This window comes from Musa acuminata, chromosome BXJ1-7 (assembly GCF_036884655.1).
Source record: "Musa acuminata AAA Group cultivar baxijiao chromosome BXJ1-7, Cavendish_Baxijiao_AAA, whole genome shotgun sequence".
NCBI lineage: Eukaryota > Viridiplantae > Streptophyta > Magnoliopsida > Zingiberales > Musaceae > Musa > Musa acuminata.
In genome coordinates this window covers 13,895,001-13,922,623 of record NC_088333.1, presented here as the reverse complement: position 1 = coordinate 13,922,623, position 27,623 = coordinate 13,895,001, and the positions used below count along the sequence as shown (strand labels likewise).

Here is a 27,623-nt window from a genome sequence, read left to right as displayed (position 1 = left end):
ACTATTGTAATATTGTGAGAACTCCTCTCAAGCTCTAAGTGTTGGGTGAAGTTTAAGAGAGGGGTGAGTGGTTGTAAATGTTTTCTCCTAAACATGTGAAAAGGAGAAAATGGGTATAAAAAGATAGTTGATCTTCGCTCATTGAAAGAAGATCGATAGTGGAAGCCAGTGACCTTGAGTGAAGAGGAATCGAGAGTGGATGTAGGTTATGATGACCGAACCATTATAAATTTAGTTTGCATTTATTTTAAGCTCTTCATTTTCATCACAAATTGATTTCTTTCTTTTACTGTGCTTACGAACGTGTTTTCAAGTTAACATCTTTTCGAAATCGATTTTCATCGAATAAGAATTTTTAAATCGATAAATTTTTACGTAAGCATTAATTCACCCCAACCCCCACCCCCTCTTAGTGTCGATTTCGATCTTAACATATAGTTAGTGATAAAATATATATACTCTTTATCCTCCGATGCCACTTTTATCTAGGTTTACCCATAAAACACACTCATAAAACTTAGTAATTTATGATCGAAAGTTGAATCAACCAATTGGTCGATCTAAGAGAGAGGGAAGTTGTCCTTTGGAAAATCAATGTTAAGATCAGTTTGATAAACACATATACATCATTTTCCATAACAGTTCTTTATAAAAACTATATTCGTGAATTATCCAGGGTAATGGACCCCATAAATAAAATTAATATATAATAATTTATTTACTTATTCTTCTATTACAGCCTATTGCTCTTGGGCGAGCCTCTCGGGTTTCTAACTAAGCAAAAACTTTAGAGTTTAGGAACATGAAGTTAACTAACTTGATCTTCTTCTCCTTCATTAATGTTGACCTAACCTTGACCATTCGATTGAGTCTCTATAGATCTAACAAGACTTCATCAAGAGGTTCTTTTCCTTCAAGATAGACATTTGTTAGAGTCAACTCCCTAGGGTCCATCTATTGAATCGACGGTGTTGCCTTTTTGATATAATAATCGACGTTAGATAGCATTGTATTGTATGTACTCTTGAGAGCTACCTTTGAAGTTCCCTAATTTTTGAATCATTGAAAAACTTCAACGTTGTATAATATTGTATAATATGTTGACAGGATTACTCATAGTCAGTTGACTATCAAGCACTTTATGATGACATTATATACTTATAGGATATCGACGATTAAAAATTGACTTTCATGATTTTCAAAAAATTATCTAGCCCAAAAGTCATCGTCAAAGTGTCAGCTACTTGGCATTGAGGTGTCATACATGTCAAATGATCCATAACAAGTTTCAATGTGAGCGCAAGCGGGTTTTGAACTTATATTTAAATTAACTCAAGTAATTTTTTATATTTTTAAAATTTTTTAACTTATCTCTAAAATATAGATAAAATATGAAAAAAAGGCATTAGTAAATGAGATCAATTAAGAGTTCATATTGATAGAAATTGAATAATGAGTTTGACTCAAATTGATCAAGGTTAATATATATCATGTCAAATACTAATTCAACCCAAAAAGCTTAAGTTTTTAAGTTGTGGATCAAACATAGAGTTCACATTTGTTCATAAGCGACAGTTTGCTCATTTGCGTCTATGCAGCTTATCTTTCAGTAGTCAAATTATAACTTGATCGAGTCAATTTTTTTTTAATTTAAAAAAAATCTTTTGATGGAGTCGTATTACAAATCGAATAGCGATGACTTCAAGTCAAACTGATCAGTTCTATATCAGGTAAAATACTAATTAAATAAAAAAATTAATCTTTTAGGTTATGGGTAAAATCTAGTGTATGTAATCTACCTCTTTTATTTCTTAACAATATGAGATTATTCTCATAGTCTATTTCTCTGTTTCTCACACGTATCAATATTTTTTATCTCTATATGATAAGATAAAAATGATAAAAAATTATTATTCATTACTTATAAACATAATATTTTGTACTAAAGACCTTTTTTAACAAAGCAATAGTTTTGTGTGTATCACTTATTTGCAACGGCAACTCCGAGCATGGAAGGGCAGAGATGGCGCAGGCAGATCAATCAATTGGTCTGACTTGCTCGCAGAGCTTAAACGAGTCGTCCATTCCAACGGCTAAGAGGAACTTATTACTGTTTTACATAAGCGTTGCTGTACCGTTGTCAGATACGATGGTCATTGTTGTGATGCTATTTTGGATGCCTTTTGTTTCCGTCTCTGTGAGACCGCCCAGTAAATGCCAATAGAAATAGCAGCACATCATCATGTTCATAGATCTTTTATTCTTGGACGTTTGTGTTCATCTATCTTTCTGTGAGCTAAGACATCAATGCCTTCAACACGTCCGATAAGACGACGATGACAGTCTCCCTTCATGGCTGGTCCGTCAGATGCCGCATGTTGGGCTGTTGCCCGAGTTCGTATACCACTTTGTTGAATCGTGAACAGCGCCGCACTGACCTCTTTTGTCGGGCGCCCGTTGGTGGAATCTTTTACGTAGACCCCTTATCGCCTTACCAATCAATAGAAGGTGAACGTTCGGGTGGCCAAACGAAAGTTGACGAAACATTTGCTCCGGATGGCTGCCAAGTAAATTGCCCACCGGCTCAGGGATCCTTCCGTAATTGAGTGAAAAGTACTTTTCTTCGAGGTGTGAGAATCGGGGTGGTCTCCACGTGTTCTCGAACCTATTGGCCAATCATATTTCAGGTAGGAGACTCGGTAACAATTGAACAAGTACTACTTTATTTTTTATTCTTTTTCGGCTACCCAGCCAATTACCTGCCTAATTAATGGCTACCACTGTCATGAGCTCCGTGGGGCCCGTAGTTTGCAGACGAGGTACCTGGAAACGAGTGGGAAAAGTACGCGACGCTTTTTTTTCTCGACTTAAATGCTTTCTCTTCCCTCATTTTCCCGCCCACGACGACTTTTATTTTTATTTATAAGTATTTCCCTCCTCGTTCTTTATTATTATTATTATTATTATTATTATTATTATTTTCTGTTGCTCACTTCTTATTTTTTCTGCCAGGGAAATAAAAGAGAGGGAGGGGAAGAAGAAATAAAGAACGTGAACCTCATTCCCCCCTCGCTTCCCTCTCGCCATACTCTCCCCTTCCTCGATGCCCTACCCTTAGATTTCTAGGGTTCCGCCATGCTGGATCACGACAACCTCCTCCCTCCCGCCGCGCCCTCTACAGCGCTCATCCAGCCTGGCGACCCGTCCTCCTCCTCTTCCTCGTCCTCCTCCCGCCCGGAAACCCTAGATGGGGATGCTGACCTCGACCGTAAGTGGAGCCGCCGGCCCCGGTTCCCCGTCTCGACCCGCGGCACCTGCGCGGTCCTCAAGAGGGAGCGTAAGGCCGGGAAGAAGGTCGCCGACGTGAAGGCCTCGTTGGAGGATCACGTGAGGGCTTGGAAGGAGAAGAGGATGGCCGCCGGGGTTTCCGAGAGGGAGTGCTTCTTGCCTTTCCTCACCAATGCTCCAAGAATGGTGATTTGTGCTTGTCTAGCTTTGGGTTTGCTTAACAACTTGGGATATTCATGCTCTTTAAATTGGTGTACCTAGTAGCGACAGTGCTAATTTTGGTTGCTTTCGTTGTCTACTTGGTGTTTGGTTCATGAATGGTGGATAGGAGTTGAACATCAACTTTTATATCAGTAACAGAAAGGAGGGTTTTGTAATTTCTGACAGAAATTTTATGAACTTGGAAACATTTTCCCAATTCTTAGTGTAATAGAGAAAGTGGGCAGCCTTGGAAGTCGGTGTTATCATGACAGAATCTGGTATAAGACTGCAAAGTCTACCGCTTGACATTCCTCTGTGACCTTTTTAGTCTGGTGTTCCTGATATCTTCTTTCAGTTGTTCTTTTCCAAGATTTTGCGGTCTCCTTGCACTTGTTTAAGTTTTGTTTCTTTGGTTCCTGATGTCTTTCTTGCAGTTGTTCTTTTCCAAGATTTATGGTCTCCTCAAATTACACTTATTTATTTAAGCTTCTCGTTTAAATTTTGTTTCTTTACAATGGACTGTCATTGGTTCAAGTGGAACCATGTTAGGGAAATGATCAAAGCCAAGAGATGGTCCATTATTTAAAAAAAAAGGATGATCTTTTGGATTAACAGAACCATTTTTAGATGAAGATTAGTTTGATGGCTCTATTCAATTGCATATATAAGTTTTTTTTGCCCCATTTTGACAATGTTTATAACTCCAGAGACTTCTTTTTCTTCTTGTTCTTGTTCTTGATTTTATTTTTCTTACATAGTAAGTATATTTTGATTCCTGATGTTCTGTTAATCGTAAGATTTTTTTCATTCATGGTTTTGCAAAGAACATCTTGCTTCAACAAGCCCCCATCTTGCCTTGCCTTGTGTCTGCACTCCGGAAAGTTATACCTGCTCAGTGCATCTTAAACGTTTACGGTCCTCCACTATATCTTAACATGTGGAACCTCCTATAGAAGCAGAGGTACTAACTGCTAACTGCTAGTATGTAACATAGCATTTGAACAGTTGATGCATCTGAGCTATGTCCACCACAATGACATCACATGAAGTTCACAATATGCGGGTGTTGACTGCATGTAATCATGTCATGAGATATTCCAAACCAATGTTCAACTTTACTGATTTGGGGGTTTTCAAGTTTTCTTTTCCAATAAGATTGTTTTGCATCCATCTTACTTTGGATTTGTGAAATTAGTTTCTTGAATGAAGTAAGAGTACAAGCTACTTATATTTTAGAAACCTGTTTTAGGTTGATTGCCGCATATGCAATAGGTGTATCTACCCTGGTGAAGAAGTGCAGTGCTCTGTTCTTGGTTGTCAAGAAGCTTATCATTTGACATGTGCCAAGCAGTTGATTGGGTCCTTCACAGCAAAAATTTTCAAGTGCCCTCAGCATGTAAAATTCCTTAACTTGATCTGAGAAATACCATATTATTTTACTTGTTTTGCTTTTACAAGTAAAAGCCTAAGCATATTTTTATGTGGAAACTGGAGTTATCCTTTGCTTTATATTTGGCTATGTACTGTGTTCATCTTATCATTTCTGATTGTGGTGCACTATTTGTTTATTGTCTGTGTAATTGCTTCTTTGGTTCCATCTTTTCAGTCCTTATTGTTTCACTTGTTGTTCTACAGTTTTTTTTTGAATTATATGCTTCACATCCATTGTTCCTTGATATTTTGTGAAAGCTCATATAGGACAAGTTCATGTATCATGCACAATTCAACATCATCCAATTCCAGTGTACACCTGATTTGTATCTGTATCATGCAAGTTTGTTCCAATTTCGTTTGAATTTGCAGCCTTGGAGCTAGAAGTTGATTGAAATAAACCAAAATCGATTGAAAGTTACTGGAGTTATTTGATCTTAACTAATTCTAGCCAATATGATAAATTTCAAAGATGGAACAAAGGAATGGAAGGAGGCTGATCACTATTATAGGGAAAGAAAAGGTTGAAAGCAGATGAAGAAAGTTAAATACTATGAACCAAAAGAAGAGAAGTAATTATCATTGTATTTGCTATTTTGTGCAGTCATGGCAATTGTCATTTGGCATATGCCTGTCATGTTTGTTATTCGATGCCTTAACCTTTAGAAGGAATAGGGATATTGTTATAAGAAAAAGATGCATGGGATTCTATATAATTGCAACATAACTTTGTTAGGACCATTTTTTTGAGCTTTTGAATAATGTTTATTGAGTCTGTTTAGTTCAGTTGTTTATTGAGTCGGTTTGGTTCAGTTAGAGTCAAATAGAGGTTTATTTAATATTTATTTATTATTAGAGTTCAAGTCCTGATGGACTCTGGGTGGAACTCTATAAATAGGGATGTAACTGTTTCTTTTCAGTTATCTATGAAAAATACTATTCTGTTTTTTGACAAACCCTAGGAGGCCGATCCCCTCGAAGCGATCAAGGAGGGTCGATTCCCTCGAAACGATCAAGGAGGTCGATCCCCTCGAAGTGATCATCTCTTTCTCTTCTTCTTTTTTATGATAAGACTTTAGGGTCTTATCATTTGGTATCAGAGCAGCGATCCTCGGCGTTCTCATTGCAGTTCATCATTAAAAAAAGAAGAAGAAAGAAATAAAGAAAGAAAGAAAGAAAGAAAGAAGAGAAAGAAGAAAGAGAAGAAGAAGAAGCCGCAACCACGCACCCCTGCTTCCCTTGCTTGCGGCCAGCCCACCGTCGGCCGTCGTTGCTCTCCGGCCAGCGACCGACCCTGCCCCGCTTCCGGCCAGAGTCCACCGTGGCTGTCGCCTCCCACTCAAGTCACCACCGCTGCTAGGAGACGACGCTGCCAGTGTCTCATCCTGCCGCAGCCTTGCTCCCCTTCTCAACCACCGCTGCAAGGCAACTTCTTCCCCATCGTCGCTGTTGCTTCCCGGTCGCTCCATCACTGCCGCCCACCTCCCAGTCGCAACCCTAACCAAGCCCCCCCTCCCCTGGGTCGCAGTCGCAGCCGTCGGTTGCCGCAGCCCCTCGTTGCAGCGGTTGCAGAAATAGAGCTTCCTCTGTTGCCGCAGCCCCTCGTCGATCGCAGTCGTGCCTCGAGCGCCGTTGCCTTCCAGCCGACCCACCACCGCTGCCAGCCACCGTGCGGCGATCGCCGCTCGCCTCCCAATCGTCGCTCCCCCTGGCTCGGGCGAGATCGACTGCCGCCACTCCCCCTTGCTCTGCATCCGTAGTGACAAAAACAGGGCAACTCACCGGTTGCCCTTGTTCCCAACCGTGACACCGCCGACTCCTCCTCCACTGCCGTCGTTGCTTCTTGGCCGCTCGACCACCACCGCTGCTGCTCCCCAGTCGTAACCCTAGACGTACCCCTCCTTGGGTCGCAGCCACAGCCGTCGATTGCCGCAGCCCCTCGTTGCAACGGTTGCAGAAACAGAGCTTCCTCTGTTGCTGTAGCCCCATTGCTCGCTGCCACGACCCTCGCTGCCTCCTTCTCCACCGTCGCTGCTGCGCTCCGGCCAGCAGCCACCGCTGCTGCCAGCCATCGGAGCCTTCACCTCAACCCCCTCGCTCTGCACCATTGCCGCAGCCCCCTTGCTCTACATCATTGTCGCAACCGCCGGTTGCCACCACTGCAGCCTCAACCCCGACCGCTTCAACGCCACCTCCCTCTTGTTCTGTCTCCGCTGCTGTAGTTGTCGGTTGCCATCAACCCGGCTGCTCGGCGGTTGCTTCCTTGGGTCACAGCAGTCGCAACCATCGCCTTTCAGCCTCGGTGCTCTCATCTCACGCAGTGACAGAAACACAGGGCAACAACTCTTCCTCCGTTGTAGCTACCGCAGTGGCGAGCCCTTGGCAGTGCTGCCTCAGCCGCACCACCATCGCTGCCTCCAAACCCTCAGCAACAGCGATCCCTCCACGCGGTGACCGCAGTTGCATCCTCGCATCCTCGCAGCAACCCTTTATTCCCATAGTGTTGCCACCGACTGCATCACAACAGCAGCACCGAATACGATAGTGATTTATGCCCTAGTCTTGACACCAAAAATAGGAGTTGAGATTACAGATTTGCAGTCTTACAAAATGACCATTGATAACTCAATGAAAGCACAAATGAAAGCATTGGAAATCAGAATTGAGAACCGGCTACAAGAAACACTTAATGATTTAAAAAAAAGCCTACTGGAGAGCCTTAGCAAATTTCAACAAGATGGGAGCTCAAGTTCTACGTTGCACAAATTTGGAAATACTGGAAAAGGGCCCCAAGATTGTGACACAATCTGCTTATACATGAAGGTGGATGGACAGCTCGCCAAAATTTGTCAGACTTCTACAGTGTTGGAATATCAGAGTAGGTTTGAAGGATTGTCAAATCAAGTTAGAGATTGGTCGGAACGACAACTTCTGGATACATTTATTGAAGGGCTTGTTCCAGAGATCCGATGTGAAGTTAAGGCTCGTCAACCCCGCACTATGATAGCTGCGATCTCATTCGCACATCTACATGAGAAAAAAATCAATAGGGAAAATCATGGAACCAGAAGTGACAACCATCAGATGATCAGTAAGTCACCCACCATATCTATTCTCAACCAAAGCCTTGACACCCGAGAGGACTAATCCAAGAAGAACTCAAGAAAAATTTAGCAAAGGGTTTGTACTATGATGAAAAGTGGAGTATGGAGCACCAATGTAAACAAGGGAAACATATGATGATTGAGCCAATTGGAGAGGAACCGAAAGCAGAAGAGTTGGACTCCGATCATGAAGGTATAAATTCTAATGAAGACGTTGAACCTACCGTACATACAATGCATACATTAGCCGACTACTCTAACTCGCAAACTATGGAAGTTGCCGGAACTCTAGAGCATCAGCCTATTATAGTTTTGATTGATACTGGTAGCACTAACAATTTTATGGACAGTGAGACTGTTGACCGATTGGCCCATCACATTGAAGACTATGACAGATTCGAAGTAAAGATCGTTGATGGACGGATTTTCATTTGTGATAGCAAAGGTTCAAAGATAAAATTGATTATACAGGGTCAGAAGTTTCATGCAACGATTACTACACTGAAAGATCGACCTGTTGCTTACACTATCAAAAAGTGGAGACCATACTTGATCAACGGGTTATGATGCGTTGCAGATAGTCTATGGCTAAAGTGCTGAAAGAGAAGCTCCCCGAGATTGATACTGCTCAGCCTTGAGGACAAGGCTGATTTGAAGAGGGAGGAACTGTTAGGACCCTTTTTTCTGAGCTTTTGAATAATGTTTATTGAGTCTGTTTAGTCCAGTTGTTTATTGAGTCGGTTTGGTTCAGTTAGAGTCAAGTAGAGGTTTATTTAATATTTATTTATTATTAGAGTTCAAGTCCTGATGGACTCTGGGTGGAACTCTATAAAATACTATTCTGTCTTTTGACAAACCCTAGGAGGCCGATCCCCTCGAAACGATCAAGGAGGCTGATCCTCTCGAAGTGATCATCCCTTTCTCTTATTCTTTTTTACGATAAGACTTTAGGGTCTTATCAAACTTCTTTTTGTATTGCCTTTTAACCCACACTTCACTCACATGGTGATTAGAGAAGAATTAGGACCATGATGGAGTGCCTCTTGTTATTTTCAAAACTATAGGTGGATAATTTTATAATATTTTTGAGATATATATATATATATATATATATATATATATATATATACAGTAGTACTTTTCACAATAATATCTTCTTGAAGATAATTTAATATTACTTATATTGAACAATACGTAGTTATGTTTAGTTATTATTCTCTATTATTCTTTTTAAAATTAGTTGCATATGGAATTTGAAGTAAAATAATATTTTAGCATGATAGTTTGATCTTCTCAAAATATGTTTTTACTCTATTTCAAGTGATTTTCTGTTTTTATCATCTTTTGCTGTCTGTGGGCTTGGCTACATGGACATTCTTCTCACCTTTGAGCTATGCTGATCAATATCACTAGTTAATCTAAGATCCATATAATGTATATTGCTTTTAACTACCTGACATTCTAACAAATAAAGCACAGCTAATATTACAAATTTCTCAAAAAAAAAAATTCTGTAATCTGTAGGGCATGACACAATCAGTCGTCTTTATAATGCTGCTATCCACTTTAGTAATCCCACTTTGATTTTATGAAAAATTATCTCCACTAATCTTCCTTAGCCTAATCATCTTCTATGAATAAATAATAGTTTTGTATTGCTCATGTCGTGACTTATAATTTAATTACCTAGCCTAAAATTTATACTTTAAATGTTTGTTTCCATAGTTTACAATATCCCAGTTGCAGTTATGTTTCTGCATCTGTTTATATTTGTAGACTGGTTATAAATAATATGCTAACTATGGCCTTGTCATCTCTAAGTGTTTGCTCTGTCAACAGTTGTCTTATCTTTTTGGTAAGTCCTCTTTATGGAGTGAAAAAAGATGAACTTTAGCTGAGTGATATATTCATTCTCTTTCTTCACAGGGTTGTTTTGTTTGCAAACAAAAAGCATATTGGCGATGTGTGAGATGTGAAGTGGCAGCACATGCAAAGTGTGCACCATGGCCAGCGGATGTTATCTATTTGAAAAATCGGCCTGGGCGAGCAGTTTGTTGGAGGCATTCTTCGGATTGGCATCTTGAGAAGGAGGTCGATCTCTTCTTTCATCACCAGAAAAGATATGCAATTATCTTGATTACTCTTTCTACATTTCAATTACTTTTTGGTTCAGTAGTTTCTAGATGTTCAAAATTTCAAATACTATCATGTATGTTTTTGGTGATTTTTACTTGTGAACTTTATTCAATGCCTGGAAAACATAGTCAATTACATTGCTTCCAGTTGTGTTGTCGAAATTTTCTTCTTCTTATCAGTAAGTTTTGTTTCTTTAAGGATCCTCTTTTAGAATTGGCATATCTATCCAATTTAATTATAGGAAACTTAAGCACTTGTGTTCTTAAATTTCCTTATTTCAGAGTTCAATTGCTCTATATTCGAACTACATTTCTTTTCAATGAAATTATGGTTAATATAAAAAGTAATATGCTGGTTTATGGCACAATGGCATCTATAACATTGCTGGTGCTAAAAGGAATATTCCTTAGTCAGTTTTCAGTGTCTTGAATATATTTTTCAGGTTGATTCGTTTGGCTTGTTAATTTGTTTGGTTGATAGTTTATTATGGCTTTGCTCTTTAAAGGGAACTAACAAGTAATCAAAGCCCTGAATTTTGACCTCTTGGTTATATGATAGTTGATTGTATTAGGACCTTTCTTTCTTTTGCTTAATTGAAGTTATCATAATATTCTCTCTGTGATAGTATATGAGTCAGTTTTCTCACTGTGATGATTAATCAAATTTTACATCTATGTGATGGTGGTTCCTTGTGACATGCATTATCTTGTGCTCTTTCCTGTATTTGATTTAGAATAATGTTTCTTTATTCTTAACATTTATTGATAAGGTTGGCTGACAGGACTGATTCTTTTGAGTGGATAACAGCATGCAGATACCACATGGGATGTTGAGGTAGTTTTTTTCTTGGATTCCTTAAACATTCCCTGATCAGCTTTCTTGTTGTGGATTACCTTGAAATTCAGAGCCATTCAACATTTATATGTCAACCAAATAATGCCAAGTTTGTTCGTATTGGATTGTATAATGAGTGATTATTTTCTGGATTTTTTTGTGGCCGTTCGTAGGGAGTTGAATCTTTGGTGATTTTCTTTATAAGTGAAAGATTGCTAAGAATAATCTGAAAATGTCCTTGAAGTTTTAGATTGATAGAAACAGAGTAATGTTTCTGCATTTAGAAATATTATTTTGTCATTGTACAGATGATTCAGACAATTGCTTCTAATTCGTAGGAAGCTTTTCTCCGCTTGCCTCTTCCATATGCTGATGAAGAGTTTAAGATGGGCTGCATCTTGAAAGATGTTATGGAGAACAAAACGGAGCCATCTCCATACGTACATATCCGACGGAGTATCCTGTGCAAAATCTTTAGTGCTAAAAAGGTCATAGATAAGCTGAAACATAACATTTTATGTGCTAGGACCTTCTAAGGAACTTTCTGTACTTCTCTTGTTTACGGATGAAAGGTTTTAATTATTATCTATTCTGGATCCTTAATAAGAGTAGATGTTTACTTAATCAAGAAGAAGCGAGATGGTACTGAGACTGGTGGTGGCTGCACAAACTGCAATGCTAACTCCACATGTAAGGAGAATTGTGAATGCAGGTATTGATGTTTCTTTAGATCACTCATATATTTGTGTTGTTTTGATCACTCTTATGTATTTGTGTTGTTTTGATTGCTCTGCAAGTATTGTGGGTTGCCTTCGAATTAACTTACACTTCTTAATTGAACTTTCTGTTTTTTCAATTAGTTAAGTTCCCCCTTGTGTATATGCATAATTTTGCTGAGACTGTTGCTGTTTTTCAGCCCTTTTCATTTGTCATTATGTCTTGCTTTCCATATAAACTTTCAATGGCTCAGTATTTATGAGGTTACAAAAGAAAACCAATTTGTTTGTTGATTTATTTTCTGTCAATGTTTAACTTAGTATCTACATTCACATATTGAGAGAGTCAACAAATGCTTGTTGCAACTCAATTTATATCATCTAACAAATGTAATCATGAGCATCATGTGGATTTAAAAATGAATCTATATTTGTGCATATATCAACTTGACTCGAGTAATTATGACAGGATAATTGTTTTTCCTTGGTAATGCTTTTCTGATACAAATATCATAGGGGGCTTCTATTAAGTTGTTTCAAGGTAATTTGTCTTATTAGCCAATATTCAAGTCCTTTCAATACTAGATCAAAATAATATTTAACCAGTGATTTAAAAAGCGTTAGGCGACAAAAGACGCCAAGCTCCAAAAACGCCCGAGGCGCTAGGCGCTTACCTGAGCGAAGCGAGATGCTAAAATATAAAAATATATAATATAATTAATAAATATAATTATTTAAATAAAATATGATATTAAATGTTGAAAATATGATATAATTATTTAATGTGATCCTTGCAAGATACTGCATTCTTGAAATTTCCTACTAGATGTTGTTTTGCACGAAAAATATCACCTTTAGTAGTCTTATCGTAGAAGATGCAAGTCACTGCATTAGGATCTTTCAGATCTTTTAAATAATTATACATCCATGTAGGATTTTTTTTTTTAATGTCGTGGGAGAATCTATTGAGTTGCTTTGTACACTTGTCATTTATCTTGAAACCTTAACAATAATTTCAAATAAATAAAAATTAATAGTATTAAAATAAAATAATATATTATGAATTTAATTAATAAAAAAAATTGTTATCAGTACACAGTTAATAGTATACTGTTAATATACTGTTAACAATATACTAAGTTGAGTTAATGTGAGAAGAGAGTAAGAGTAAGAGCGAGACTACTAATTGAGAGCAACGATAGCGGTAGCAGCGAGCAGCGGCAACGACAGTAGCGACGAGCAGCGATAGTGGCAACGGTAGTAGCGAGCAGCGGCAACAGCGGCGAGCAATGATAGTGGTAGTGGCGAGCAACGACAGTGGCAGCGACAGCGGAGAGTAGCGAAAGTGGAGAGATGCAATTATTGCGGAGAGAGGCAGCGGTAGCAGAGAGCAAATGTCGGTAGCGGAATCGCGAGCAGGGTTAGGGTTGGGGAAGTCGTGAGAGGGATGTTGGGAGGTTGATATCAGTGCTTTAATTGGTTTGATTGAACCAACTAACGCAAATGCGACTGAACCAAACCTAAAACGTTGGTTCGGTCGCCTGGTTTAACCCGACCGCTCGCTCGAAGCACCTGGCGCCGAAGCGCATCGCCTGGACATTAAACGAGGTGCTCGGGCCTTGCCTCGCCTCGCCTCACCTCGCCTTGCCCGAGCGCCTAGGCGAGTGCTCGAGCGCTTATTGAAATCGTTGTATTTAACTAACAATACACGGCATTAAAGAGAAACATAAGTTCATGTAATGTATAGCCATAGAAATTCCAGAGAAGTGATGTGGAAACAAGAAGGGTGAGTGAGAATTTAGAATAATGAAAAGGGAACTCTTCTATTTGTGGAATAACCAAGAGCTAAAAAGCACAGTTATGAGGATTGATGAGACTTATTCAAGTTTGTCTCCGAAATTCATTTCTCTTCTCCTTTTTATAAATGATTTGTACACTAAATATATCAACAGCCAGCTACCCTATCTAGCTCAACCCTCAACAACCAATGAATAATGTCAATTTACAAAGAAACAATTTAGAAAACATTATTAATTCATGGGAACTTAGTGCCGTGGAACTGATAGCTCTGTCTTGGAACTTGATTTGCCTTGAAACTTGATAACTGTGATGTGGAATTGGTGTCTTGGAACAAGATGTCTTGAAACTTGATTAACATGAAGCATGAGATTATTATTAATTTTATTATCCAATGCTGTTATATAATTTTACTTTTCAATGTTACACTTTATGTTCAAATCTAGCCATGCACTACATCAAGAAGATACCTAAATAAGGTTCATGGTATCAAAAGTCAAGCCATGGAGACTAAATACAAACTCAAATAAGATAATTTGCATGATTGTATCATAACTTGCAATAAGAAACTTTCATAACTAAATTGATGATTAGAGATTGAAATATGATGTTCTGGTTTTACCTCCACATCATCTAGTTTTTGTGCAAAGTTGTGATTGTTGATACTGCTTTGTGTGTGATCTGGGATACTTCACTTTTATTTAGCCTAAGGTGATTCGTGTGTCAACTGTAGAACACTGCTAGAATGAAAGGGTGTTCATCATCTCAGCAGCCATTCATTATCTGGAATGTCATGTTCTGGGTCTGCATAAGCACATTCTCTATACGGGTTTAAGACATCAACATAGCTGTCAAATTGAATTTTTATGACTGTCCATTAGATATGTTCAAGAAGCATGCAACAATGTAGTTTACTTTGCAATAAAGAAATTTATATGAAGATATAATTACTCAAGATGATGTCTTGTGACTTGCTTGTAAATTTTCCTTAACTTTTAATAAACCCAAAACGATACCTTTGTGGTGTTTAATTGCATGCAGTTTGATGTATCATTTTCTCTTAGTGAGTTGCGTACATAATTTAGCAATCTCTTGTTGTTTCTGAAGTTGTTGAGTTTGCAGACTAGTGAATTTACAATATGAACCTAGGGCCAAAAATATCTACAATCCATAGTACTTAACAAATAACATTTGGCTTAAATGGATTTCTATAGTCAGTCTCCTTTTTATCTTATTAGGGGTTTCTAATTTCAATCGAATCAATTAAATACAAAATTTTATTGTTTTTATAGATGATGGCCTTTATGTTCACTTCATCTAAAGATGCGACACATAAACACAACTGAAATATTTTTATGGAATGCATACAAGGAAAATGCACTGAAGCTATGTTCATTCACTGTGGATTCGCTTTTTTATTACTTATAAATAATCAAAGACTTTCAGTTAACATTTTGTTGTTTCTTTTGATAATGGGTCTCTAAAATTTATATCTTTTGTTCACCATATGTGTTGCACAATATGCTTTTTATTGATTATTTTTTCCTGGATGCTTGGTGAAGTAAACTAAACTTGTCACTGGATGATTTTTTTTATATTTATATCTTCAATTCAGTTCATGCTTTCAACAGCCTTGTGTGATAGTTTCATTTTATTTAAATTTCCAAGCAGGGGTCTTTCCATCAGCTGTTCCAAGGATTGTCATTGTTCTGATATGTGTAGAAACAGACCCTTCCGCAAAGAGAAGAAGATTAAAGTTGTTAAGGTAACTCTTCTCTCAAGATGTGCTTGGTATGGGTGTTGATATAATGTCAATTTACTGTAGTGGCTTTTGAATGTGGTTTTCTGTGTCCTCCTTTTGTATAGATTTGGTTCATTTTTAAATTCAGTCTTGAACTCCAAAAGTCCGAGCTCCATCTTCTGTTGCATTTCTATCAGTAGATGGATCCTTTTAGTTAGTAGTTACTGAAACAGTATTTTGGCAAGATGGTCTACATGATGTCACTGAACTTCACTTGATTCTAACAGTTTTCTTGGCATAATTAGTTGAGTGCTTCTTCTCTTTCAGACTGAATATTGTGGATGGGGAGTCGTGGCATTAGAGGTTATGGAGAAGGGAGACTTTGTGATAGAATATATTGGAGAAGGTATGTTGATTTTCTTTTATTAGTTTCAGGAGTAACACATCAAAATTTGAGATGCAAATTTGAAATATTTATTCTTTTATTCCATTTGATTGTCCTATGTTTACTAATTTTAAGCTTGTGATTGATACATGACAATAGCCAAAAGCATAGGCACTGCAATTAAATTACTCAATGCTTCTTTTGCCTATACTATGACAATTAGATTTCTCCAAAAGTATGTGTAATTAGGTTGGTTTATGAATCCTTTTTGTGAATATTGCATAAATTTTACATAAATGCTACAACCCTGCTACAAACTAGGACTGAAGTACATGTAACATGCATTCTAGCTACTACCTGTACCATCTTTGACTATTGCAAACTTTGATTTGCTGACAAACCAACTGGAAGAAATTAGTAAAGCGAGAGAAAGAAAAGAGGAAGAGTGGGAGAAAGAAAAAGAACTTACCTGGCCTCTTGACATCTTGCTGAAGAGTTCCTCTAATCTCTGGGTGTTGAACTAAGGAGAGTTTTGGTTGTTTGTGTTGATTCATTTTCTTTTTTTGGGAGAGAATTTGTATGGGAAGAAGAGGAATACAACTAGTCGTGGTAAATCCAACACTTCTTTATTCTTTCCTTTTTTGTATTTATTTTTCCGAAAGAAATGAACAAAAAGCCATTGTTAAGAGTACACAGGAAAAATGATGCTATAACAGGCTTATCATAATTGTTCCAAGCAAAATCTTAAATTGTGAACAATGCAGAAGGTTTAATTGTCACTAGGATTATATGACTGTCACACTCCACATACCAGTTGAAGTAGGCAAAGTATTATTAGCTTGGGCATTTTGCGAAATAATCAGCTTCAGAATGGCATGGCTTAGCATGGATCCCTCTATGTTGCCAAAAAATTCATCAGCTTCAAGCATTTTTTCCACTAAGTTTCTCAACAACACCATGCATGGTGCAAAAACCTGGATCCATCTTTATAGGTCCTCATCTTCATCACTTTTGTCTTAATTGGTCTATGACTCTATTTTCAGGTGCTGTATCTCATGCTCTTCTCATATATTATTCTTTATAACTTTGTCATCTTTGTTTTTAAAGTTTATTCAACTATTTTCTTGGATATCTTTTGGTTGATAACCTTTTTCTTGTTAGCATAAATTTTGAATCTTATTGCCCCAAGATTTTAAGAATTGGTTGATTCGGATAAAATTTGGCAGTAGCCGATATGAAGAGCTCTAAAATAATCAGGCAAGTTGTGATTTCCTAGCTTTAGGGACATTAAGCCATCATAGTTCATAATTTCATAAATTAGCTTGTCCTATGGATGAGTCAGCCCTATCTGAATTTTGCCATGTGGATAAAATTATGGCTCTTTAAGTTATTCGTATTGCCTATTATCCATGCCTTCATAATCCATATACTAACCTTGTCCTATGGCCTTTTTTTGTTGTGTATCCTTTTAATATTGGAAGGATTTTAATATAAATGAAGTAAGCATTTTCCAAGGGACTAGATTCTTGTCATGTTTTTGATAATATCGGTTTGTTTAGTGTAACATGGCCTATTGAAGGCATAACAAATTCTTAACACTCCTGGAATAATGTGGACTATTAGCTTCATGTAAATGAGCTTGTCATATCTTTAAATGGAGACCTGGGGAGAAGAGATGAGAAAGAGTTAATTTCTCTTGTTTGTTTTCAGATATTAAATGAGAGAAATGAAGAAAAAATAGCTTTATCTCATCTGGCAATATATGTTGACAGAAATGGAGTGAAACAATTAGAACTGTTCCCTCTCCAAGGCCCCGTTTTCTCTCCCAAACTGGAGAGATGTAGGAAGAAAGAAAGAAACCAAGTGATCTTTCCTCTTTTCTCCTATTCGTCCAAACAAGGATAGGGTTATTTTTCTCTTTTCTCATTTTCTTTCTCATTTTTCCTTTCTTAGTCATTACTCTTCTCTTCTTTCCCCTTGTAACCAAACAAAGTCTTAAATTTGGTAGGGAAAAGTTGTGATAACCAATGCATACTAGAAGGATGAGCTTAGGGCTTATGTTTGGAAAAGTGGGGAGTTTGCTTTTGCAGATAAATAATAAGGAAAATACAGTTGATTTAAATGAGGAACAAACAGGGGATGAAAGAAATAATAAGGATGATAATTGAGAGGGACTCAAGATCCTGATTATAGATTTCAGTATTTTGAAAAATTGATGGTAATGTAATGTATATAAGTTGCTTCATTGAGCATTGGGGGTCGAGGTTTTGAGGAATATGATATGCTTCTATGAATAGTTCATAGTTCATAGTATCATAGTTCCCATCAATTGGTTTGAATGTGTGTATGTTCCATTGTACCTTACTATAAAACCACTTCCAATATCATATGATGGTTCTTTCCCTATGAATGTGCTGCTGTGCATTTGAAGTAATGTTTCTCCATTGTGTTACTCACCTTTGTTGTGTCTTGATTCAGTCATTGACGATGCCTTGTGCGAGCAAAGACTGTGGGACATGAAACATCGAGGCGATCAGAAATTCTACATGTGTGAAATTCATAAAGACTTCATAATTGATGCTACTTTTAAAGGAAACACTTCTCGATTTCTTAACCACAGTTGTGATCCAAACTGCAAACTTGAAAAATGGTAGAGCATTTTTATATAATTGTACATCTGAAGCTAGTCCCTTCTATCTATTCTCTTTATTAAGTTTTACTTCTACTGTGAAATGACATTTCACTTGCTGATATCCTTTTCTGTGATGCAGGCAAGTTGATGGGGAGACACGTGTTGGTGTTTTTGCTTCTCGTTCAATAGACATTGGGGAGCCTCTTACATATGACTACAGGTACCTGATGAAATGGTCTTTCTTGAATTTTCTTTAAAAGAAACCACCATTCTTTCATGAAAAGAACAGTCAAAACCATAGAGCCTATAACACAGGGAGGGGACAATAAGGGGCAATGCAGAAGATTAAATATTCAGAGAGGCTGATATTTTAACCATGAAAGATATTATTTTCTTTTTTCCTTTAATACATGAGCTCCAGTACTTCTACAAATGGTTAATTAGTTTATCAGTTGTTCTGTCCTTTGAAGCCTTGAGGATTAAGGAAGTTTTTAGCATTTCTTTCCTAATGCATTCACCAACTGAGTTCCATAGCATCATCTCTCCACACCAACCTTGAAAAGTCTTTTTCTTCTTTAACATGTTCGGAGGGTTTTAATATGTGAAGCTTGGCATTTTCATTGAATATATTAAGAAAGCAACACATGGTCTGAGAGAGGGTTGAGGTAAGCAGAAATGGTCTTTAAGTTGGCCTGCACACATCAAATGATACCCTCTCAAAAAGAGTACTCTAAAATTTGGCTTGTCAAGTTCCTGGTGCCCATCACATAAATATTTTAATTTTCTAATTTGTTCGAATTGTCATCAAATGGATTTGTTGGAAGGGAAAATGGTGTTAGGTCCACTACAAAGTGTATAAGCAGTGAAAAATATCATGAGTTAGTTCATCCTTAGATATGTTAAGCATGGTCGGTAAAGAGAGTCACCGATAAACAACAATAACAGAAGGTGAAGTGATGGCTAAAGTTAAAGAATGCTGAGTTCACTTTTCAATGAGTGACTACAAGAAGGCACCACAAAACAGAAAGAGTTACAATGTGCTTTAATCTAGTCCTTTAAGTCTGATTCTCTGAAGAATCATCTTCAGTACAAGGATAAATTCTAATTGAGACCTGTAAGCTTACTTATCAAGGATTGCCTTATTGAGTACTAGACTCGTTTCGGCAAACTATCAGATCGGTACATACTGTTGCACCAACACATGGTATGCTCATATGTATTGGTGTTTCAGTGAGGAAGAGAGAAAGAAGAAAGAATAGGAGATGAAGCAACAACAGCATACTCGGGAAGCAGCGGCATCGTACACGGGAAGAGGGCTTGCACGCGAGCCCGAATTTTTTTCTTTTTTAATGCTTAGTTGGACAGGGTCTCACCACTTTTTAGATTTTTTATTATTTTAACCAGACAGCCTGAAATGGGGTTGGTCTGCGTATTGGGCCATGCCCATGTATCTTGTGTTAGAACCCTTGTAGATTCTAAACTTGAGGTTGATCTCTTTAGGGGATCGACCCCCTTGAACTCTATAGGGGTTCTTCCCTCCAAGTTGTTGCTCAAAGGCTGTAGAAAAGATTCATCTATTGCTTATCAAAAGAGGATGAATACATGGCTATTTATAAGGTTTCTAAACCCTAACTCCTAATAGGACTCCTACTCAAGACTCCTAATAGGACTCCTACTCAAGACTCGTATTCCTTTACAACTTCTAATTCTTCTTTAAGAAATAACCTCCAAACCCTAGCCGACCTCTTCACCTCTTTAATACGGGTCGGCTTAGGTAGATTTTACATGAATACCCCTCTTAATTAGGACTCTCTTAGCTAGAGTCCTAACAGACCCACCCTCTTCAAATCAGCCTTGTCCTTGAGGCTGACGATTCATGAATTCTGGGAATTTGATCCATGTCGTCATAGTTCTTTCAAGTGGCACCTTCTGCTGGTAAGTTCGTCCACAGTATTAGCACTTCAGTAGTGGGTCGTCGTCGTCGAGTCATGATCCATCGATCAATAATGGCACTCGATTAGGTCGGGAGTTCTCCTTGGGTAGTTATATTTGGTGGATGGTTTTGGGCTATCTCCAAGCACCTGTTCACCACTTCCGTCTAACCGTCGGTTTGTGGGTGATACGCCGTACTCCTTTTCAATTTAGTGCCCTGCATTTGGAATAACTCTGTCCAAAATCTGCTCGTGAAGATGCAAGTAGAATTTGGCACAAGCACAATGCGTCCCTTATAGCGTAATTCTTTTGAGTCCCAACTGTAATGAGCCACGAGGCATGGTGTTTCCTCCAATTTTTTTATGATCTTACTGGTCTCCGAATCTTCCTGCCATTCCATCTTAATATCCTCGAGGAAGTCACTGGTCGGAAGTGAAACAGTCAAAAATTTAGCTTGCTCGGGTAGTCGTGAAAGCGTATCTACAACAACATTCTCTTTCCCCTTTTTGTAAGTTATTTCATAATCAAATCCAAGAAGTTTTGTTACCCATTTTTGTTGCTCAGGGGATGATATTTTTTGCTCCAAAAAGTACTTGAGGCTTCTATGGTCGGTTTTAATTTGAAATCGTTGACCTATCAAGTAGGGTCTCCACCTCGTTACTGTGTGCACAATGACGAGCATCTCCTTATCATATGTTGACATATTTTGATGGGAGGGAGATAATGCTTTGCTAGTGTATGCGAGTGGTCGACCATCTTGCATGAGAATGACTCCAATTCCGACTCCTGATGCGTCGGCCTCAATAATGAAGGGTCGGCTGAAATCTAGTAGTGCTAGCATCGGCGTCGTCGTCATGGCTGCCTTAAGTTTGTCAAAGGCAGCGGAGGCTCTGTTCGACCATTGGAAGACATCTTTTTTTAGTAAGGAAGTAAGTGGTGCACTGATCTTTCCATTGTTTTTCACAAACTTGCGGTAGTAGCCCGTTAAACCCAGAAAGTCATGTAGCAATTTTATGTTCCTCGGGGTCGGCCAGTTTTGCATTGCTCCAATTTCGAAGTGGTCCACTGCCACACCTTCTTTTGATATGATATGCCCAAGATATTCCACCTTCTGTTGAAGAAAGCAAAAATTCGTAGTGTTTGTTGTGTATTCAAAAGGTGATTTTCAGTATGTCTTCTTCGCACACTTGTATTTGATGATACCCTAATCAAAGGTCCAGCTTTGTGAAGATTTGTGTTCCCTTTCTTCTAGCAATTCATCTACTATTAGAATAGGGTATTTGTCCTTGACGGTTATGCCATTGAGAGCTCGGTAATCAACACAATTGCCATGTTTCGTCCTTTCGTATGAGGAGCACCGGTGAAGAGTAGGGGTTGCAACTTGGTTGAATAACTCCTGTTTCGAGCATCTCTTTTACAATCCTTTCTATTTCATCCTTCTGGAGATGTGTATACTGATATGGCTGAGTATTTACTGGAGATTTGCTTGGAAGAATCGTTATACAATGATCATGCCGACGGGTAAGAGGTAGGTTGCGCGGTTCATCAAATATATCTGAAAATTCAGCAAGCAAAGGAAGTAGATTTGGATTTTCAAATTCTGTTGGCTCTCCCTTAGTTTGTTGCTCAAGTTGTACCAAAAAGCCGTTGCATGCTTTATGCAAAACCTTCTCCATTTGTTGCGTGCAAATCGATGTTATGTCGCCCCCACGTTTCCCGTGCAGTATCACTTGATTCTCTTTACTGTAAAATTTCATAATTAGTTTCATAAAATTTCAAGAAACATCACCTAATGTCGTTAATCATTTAATTTTGAGCATGGCCTCATGATCATCAAGAGGGAGGAGGAAAAAATATGTAGTTATCTCTTGGTCCTACAGTAGTAGTTTCGCCCGCTGGCATCTTTGGTCGCACTTTAGGGTTCTGTCGTCGACGACCTTTATATCGGACTTGCTACAACCTTCGATGTGGAGTGCCATCCGAGCTGCAACCTTACTATTTAGGTAGTTATTAGTGTTGCCCGTGTCGATGAGAATATTGATCGATTGTTGTTTGAGAAGGCCTCCAACTTTCATCGTTTGCGAGTTTGAGTAGCCAACTAGTGCGTGTACATTAATGTCGGTCGGTTGTGGCTCTTCTTCCACATCTTCTTCATGTTCAAGGCTTTCTTCTAGATGTTCAATGACCTCTTTTGCTATTGGTTCAATCATAAGAAGTCTCCCTTTACTACAATAATGCTCACGGCTCCACGGCTCGTCGCAGTGCTAACATAACCCCTTCGCATATCGCTCCCGAAGCTCTTCTCTTGTCAACCTTTTTGGTGCAAGGACTCAGTCGACAGTAGGGGGGGCAGAGGGTTTCAGTATTGCTGGTCGAGGAGCGACCCTAGTCCTCCGAGCTTCATGGTTCAATTGCTCCTCTTGATGTCGTGCGAAAGAGATGGCTGCCATAAGCGTGTATGGTTGTCGCGCTTTAACTTCTCCTTGGATCTCCGACTTTAAGCCTTTAATGAAAGTCCCCAATAGCTGTTTTTGAGACCAATCACGAGTTTGATTAGATAACCTTTCAAACCTGGTTTGGTACTCTTGAATGGTGGAGGTTTGTCAGATCTTTGCTAGTTGTCCGTCAATGTTCTCGTAATCGGTTGGTCTGAAGCGGATCAACAGTCCTTCTTTGAATTGTCGTTATGAGAGGACTCCATGAGTGTGTTCAAACCAGTCAAACCATTGTATGGCATCCCCTTCAAGATGTATAGCTGCAATTTTCACCATAGATACATCCGCGGTTTTGTGGTACCGAAAATATCACTCTGCATGCGAGATCCAACCAATCGGGTCTCCTTCTTCCCATCTAGGGAAGTCCACCCTCATGCGTGGATAGTTGGGATCGATCATAGAACCTCTCATCTCTTGGAAGTCATCACTTCGGGCTTGGTGCGATTGGTTAGAGCTCTCCCCTTGATGTGATTTCTTCGGGCTTGGTGGTCGGCCCAAATTGAGTTCGGTAAAGAGAGTCCGAATCTTATCTTCCATTAGCGTCTCGAAGGCTTCGAATTTAGCATTGATTGCCTCCTTAGATGCCATAGTATATGTCTCCAAATATGTGATGTTAAGATCTCTCTTTTGTTGTCGGGTTAAAGGCATGTATAGGTTGAGAGAAGTGATGGTCGAAAGGGTTGGTGGATTGGTGGATGTAGGTTGCGGTTTAGGCTTGTTTTGTGGCTGTTTTAGTTTGAGGGTGTGGTTTGGTGGAGTTTTAGGGCTGTGGATGAAAGTTTTAGATCCGTGGTAGATGGCAGCAAAGGTTTGATAGAAATCAATGGAAGTTGCTGTAGGTATGTGTTGTCTTGTAAGAGCAGAATTGTCGTCAAAGAAACAATGGTTTCTCGATGAAATTTTCACCAAAAACTTGAGAAATTTGAGGAGAGAATTGATAGCAAAATCTTAATTTATATGACAGCAAGGATGTCCAATTTAATTAAGAAAATTTCGACAGTATAACAACAAGGAAATTGGTGCAAGTTGCGATAGCAGAATTCTCGTCGAAAAATTTCAGCGGTTTGCGACGAAAATTTGTAGCAACACAAAATCGTTTTTAGAGATGAATTCCTTAATAGATCAATCTTAGATGGAAGCCAAGATGATCTATGAAGTGTAAGAAATTTTATTCAAAAAAGATTGCAAATAGATGGGTTAAGGCAACAATATGTGGCTGAAATTTTCTGCATCATAGATTTTCAAGTGTAGCAGATTGGACGTAAAAGATCAGTGGTTTCTATTAAGAATTTTTCGATGAAACCAAAGGGAAATCTACTATTAGGAAGTATTAAAGCTATCATAAAAATTTCATAGAGATTTGGATAGAAAAAATATAGTAGCAAGATCAAACAAACTGTGCTTTACAGTTGGAATTTTACAGTGCAGATTTTCAAGTATAGCAGCTTAGACGTAAATGATCATTAGTTTATATTGAGAATTTTTTGATAAAACCAAAGGAAAATCTACTATTAGGAAGTGTCAAAGCTGTCATGAAAATTTCGTAGAGATTTGGATAGAAAAAACGCAGTAGCAAGATAAAAGAGAATGTGCTATACGGTTGGAATTCTGCAATGTATCTTTCATCGTAGAGATGAAAACTTTACGACAAAAAGTTTATGCAGCAATACAGGAATAATTTTTTTTTTGGATTTTCGAATAAGGATAACTAAATTGCAGCAGAAGTAAGGTAGGAAATCAGAACCTATTGCAATTCATGGGGAGATCAAAGGATGATCCGTGGTGGTGGAGATGGCGACAAAATTTGGTGACGATCTTTTAAGCAACTGTGGGAATTGCTTTGGGCGGCTATGGAGGATTGATGGATGGCTGTGGAAGGGCAGTGAGATGCCAAGAATGGTGCTCTGATACCAGGTGTTAGAACCCTTGCAGATTCTAAACTTGGGGTTGATTTCTTTAGGGGATTGGCCTCCTTGGAACTCTATAGGGGTTCCTCCCTTCAAGTTGCTGCTCAAAGACTGCAGAAAAGATTCATCCATTGCTTATCAAAAGAGGATGAATACATGATTATTTATAGGGTTTCTAAACCTTAACTCCTAATAGGACTCCTACTCAATTAAGACTTCTACTCAAGACTCTTAATAGGACTCCTACTCAAGACTCCTATTCCTTTACAATTCCTAATTCTTCTTTAAGAAATAACTTCCAAATCCTAGCCGGCCTCTTCACCTCTTTAATAGGGGTCGGCTTAGATAGATTTTACATGAATACCCCTCTCAAGACTCTCCTAGCTAGAGTCCTAACATCTTGTTACTCATAATGCCAGCTCATTTACTTGTATTTATAGCAGTGATCAACACAAAAATAGTATCATGAGAATTTCAGTATAGACAATAAAACAAAATTAATCATAAATACTTTCCAACCAGCATATCAGATGTGGCCTTTGTAAGCAGTGCTAAAAAAAATTTTAGGAAAAAGAAGGGAAAATGGGCTCAAAGAGAAATGCAAAACCAAAATTTAGGTAATTTCAGTAAATAGCTTTGGAGCTCCTTTAATCATAGCATAATGCCAGTGCATTTTTGGTTGTCTCTTTATGTATAATAGGATGAGTCTTGGTGATGAAAATATGACCAAGTGTTGGCTGGGCAAGTGACTCTTCACAAGTCCCCGAAAGGATGCAAATCAAAGATTCTCTCTGTAGCAAGTAAAATAATTGCATGGTGCCCTATTCCGTAGCTTATATATATATTGTAATGCAATTGTCTGTCTCATGTATCCAACTTCTTGGTGGGACTTGATGTCTATTAAATCAATGCCTTTCACTAGAATTAGATGAAATTAATGATAGTAAAATGTATACAATAAGTGAAAAAGGCTGTATACATCAGTGTTGGAACTGGAATCTGGAGCACTAGTTTATCTCGTCTTAAAAATAAAAATAAAAATAGGAAACATGAGTAAAGGGGGAAAAACCAAGAATATACTGCAGTGCTGACAGTGATTTCAATAGGCGCTCGGGCGCTCGCCTAGGCGCTCGGGCGAGGCGAGGCGAGGCCTGAGCGCCTCGCTTCATGTCCAAGCGCCTCGCTTCAACGAGGCGCCGCCTAGGCGCTCACCCGAGCCCAGGCCCCGGGCGCTTCGGGCGAGGGCCCGGGTTAAACCAGGCGACCGAACCAGTGTTTTACGTCTGGTTCAGTCTCCGGTGCTTTAGTTGGTTCAATCGAACCAACTAAATCACCGATAGGCTCCCTCTCACGATTTCCCCGACTTCCCCAACCCTAACACTTGTGATTTTGCCGTTGAGATTTCTTCTCCGTTGTCGTTGCTCTCTGCTGCCACTGCTGCTGCCATTGTCACTACTCGCTGCTACCACAATCGTCGCACATCGCTGTTGTCGTCGCTCATCGCTCGCCACTCGCAGCTCCCGCTCCCACTCCCACTCCCGCTATCGCTCGCCACTCCCGCTACCGTTGTCGTTGCCTTAGCAGCCTCGGTCTTCTCACACTCTTCTCACTATACTGTTAACAGTATATTAACAGTATACCGCTAACTGTATACTAATAATAGTATTTTTATTTATTAGATTAATAATATATTATTTTAATTTTAATACTATTAATTTTTATTTATTTAAAATTATTGTTAGGTTTAAGAATAAATGGCAAGTGTACAGAGCAACTCAATAGATTTGATGTAAAATTTTATTGTTTTGATTTTTGAGACTTTTTATTAATATGACATTGTGATTTTGTACTCGATTTTCTTAATTTAATATTATATTTTTTATTTAAATAATTATATTAATTATATTATATATGTTTATATTTTAACGTCTCGCTTCGCTCGGGCGAGCGCCTAGACGAGCGCTTAGCGCCTCGGGCGTTTTTGGACCTTGACGCCTTTTGACGCCTAGCGCTTTTTAAATCACTGAGTGCTGATGCCTACTTTCACATTCAATCTCCTTGCTCTATTCTCTTGGTACCTTGGTACTTTTTTTCTGCCATCTATCAATCAATGCATGACTGATTTGAAGAAAAGGATAGATGCAAAGGACTTCTGTTGGGTGCTGGGAGCAGTCGTTAAACAGATACCTATCTGGCATCGTCTTCATGACTTGATGGGCTAACTTGGAATATGATAGCTCAAGTTTGTGATGACATGTTTACATCCCCTGCAATTATAACTATTGTCAACCCTTTGGTACTTTCATCTTAAGATGATCCAGTTGTGCTGGTGCCTTAACTTTGTTTGATCTGCCCTGAAGGCTTTATTCTTTTAGTGTCGGATTGTGCTTCTTGGAAATAGTCATTTACCATTATAGGGAGAGAAACATTGTGCAATTCTTGATTTCTGTCAATTCCTTAAAGTCCTAGCTAATGTATGCTTTACAATAGTTCTAGCTGTCAACTTTCACAAATTGATGTCTTGTGTACTTAAATTAGGTTCTTTTGACTATTCTTTTTGCCTTCATGCATCTAGTTATACAGGCACATAAGGCATGCCAGCTAAAGCTGGTGGATAATGTGTTTCTGAAGCTGGTTTCAAATGTTACTTATATTCAACATTTGTTTTATTAAAATTACTAGTGATTATGTACTATGGGCACATAAGGCATGCCAGCTAAAGCTGGTTGAGAATGTGTTTCGGAAGCTGGTTTCAAATGTTACTTATATTCAACATTTGTTTTATTAAAATTACTAGTGATTATGTACTATGGGCAGTATTTTCCAATATTAATTTTGTTTCCTTTTGAAAGCGTTTAATAATTTTTTTAGCTATCCAGAACCCTAATTCTGAGACAACTATGTCTTGTGTTTGTTTACTTAGATTTGTACACTTTGGACCCATGGTTAAATGTTATTGCGGAGCTTCCAATTGCCAAGAATACTTGGGAAGTAAGAAGAAGATAAACCAGATGTTATCCTGCT

General features: G+C 38.4%; 1 protein-coding gene across 1 annotated transcript in view; it reads left to right on the top strand.

The window, feature by feature from the left end:
• Nucleotides 1-2,988: 2,988 nt before the first annotated feature.
• The window catches only part of LOC135678912 (histone-lysine N-methyltransferase ASHR3-like), a 25,332-nt gene continuing 697 nt past the window's right edge, over nt 2,989-27,623 (top strand). Inside the window, exons 1-11 of the mRNA XM_065192159.1 lie at nt 2,989-3,474; nt 4,739-4,885; nt 9,951-10,115; nt 10,968-10,994; nt 11,333-11,450; nt 11,607-11,706; nt 15,179-15,272; nt 15,576-15,654; nt 18,112-18,283; nt 18,405-18,485; nt 27,523-27,623. The exon at nt 27,523-27,623 is cut by the window's right edge and continues 64 nt beyond it. Coding sequence (XP_065048231.1) covers nt 3,136-3,474; nt 4,739-4,885; nt 9,951-10,115; nt 10,968-10,994; nt 11,333-11,450; nt 11,607-11,706; nt 15,179-15,272; nt 15,576-15,654; nt 18,112-18,283; nt 18,405-18,485; nt 27,523-27,623 — 1,423 coding nt within the window. The 5' untranslated portion in view covers nt 2,989-3,135. The remainder of the gene's footprint in view (nt 3,475-4,738; nt 4,886-9,950; nt 10,116-10,967; nt 10,995-11,332; nt 11,451-11,606; nt 11,707-15,178; nt 15,273-15,575; nt 15,655-18,111; nt 18,284-18,404; nt 18,486-27,522) is intronic.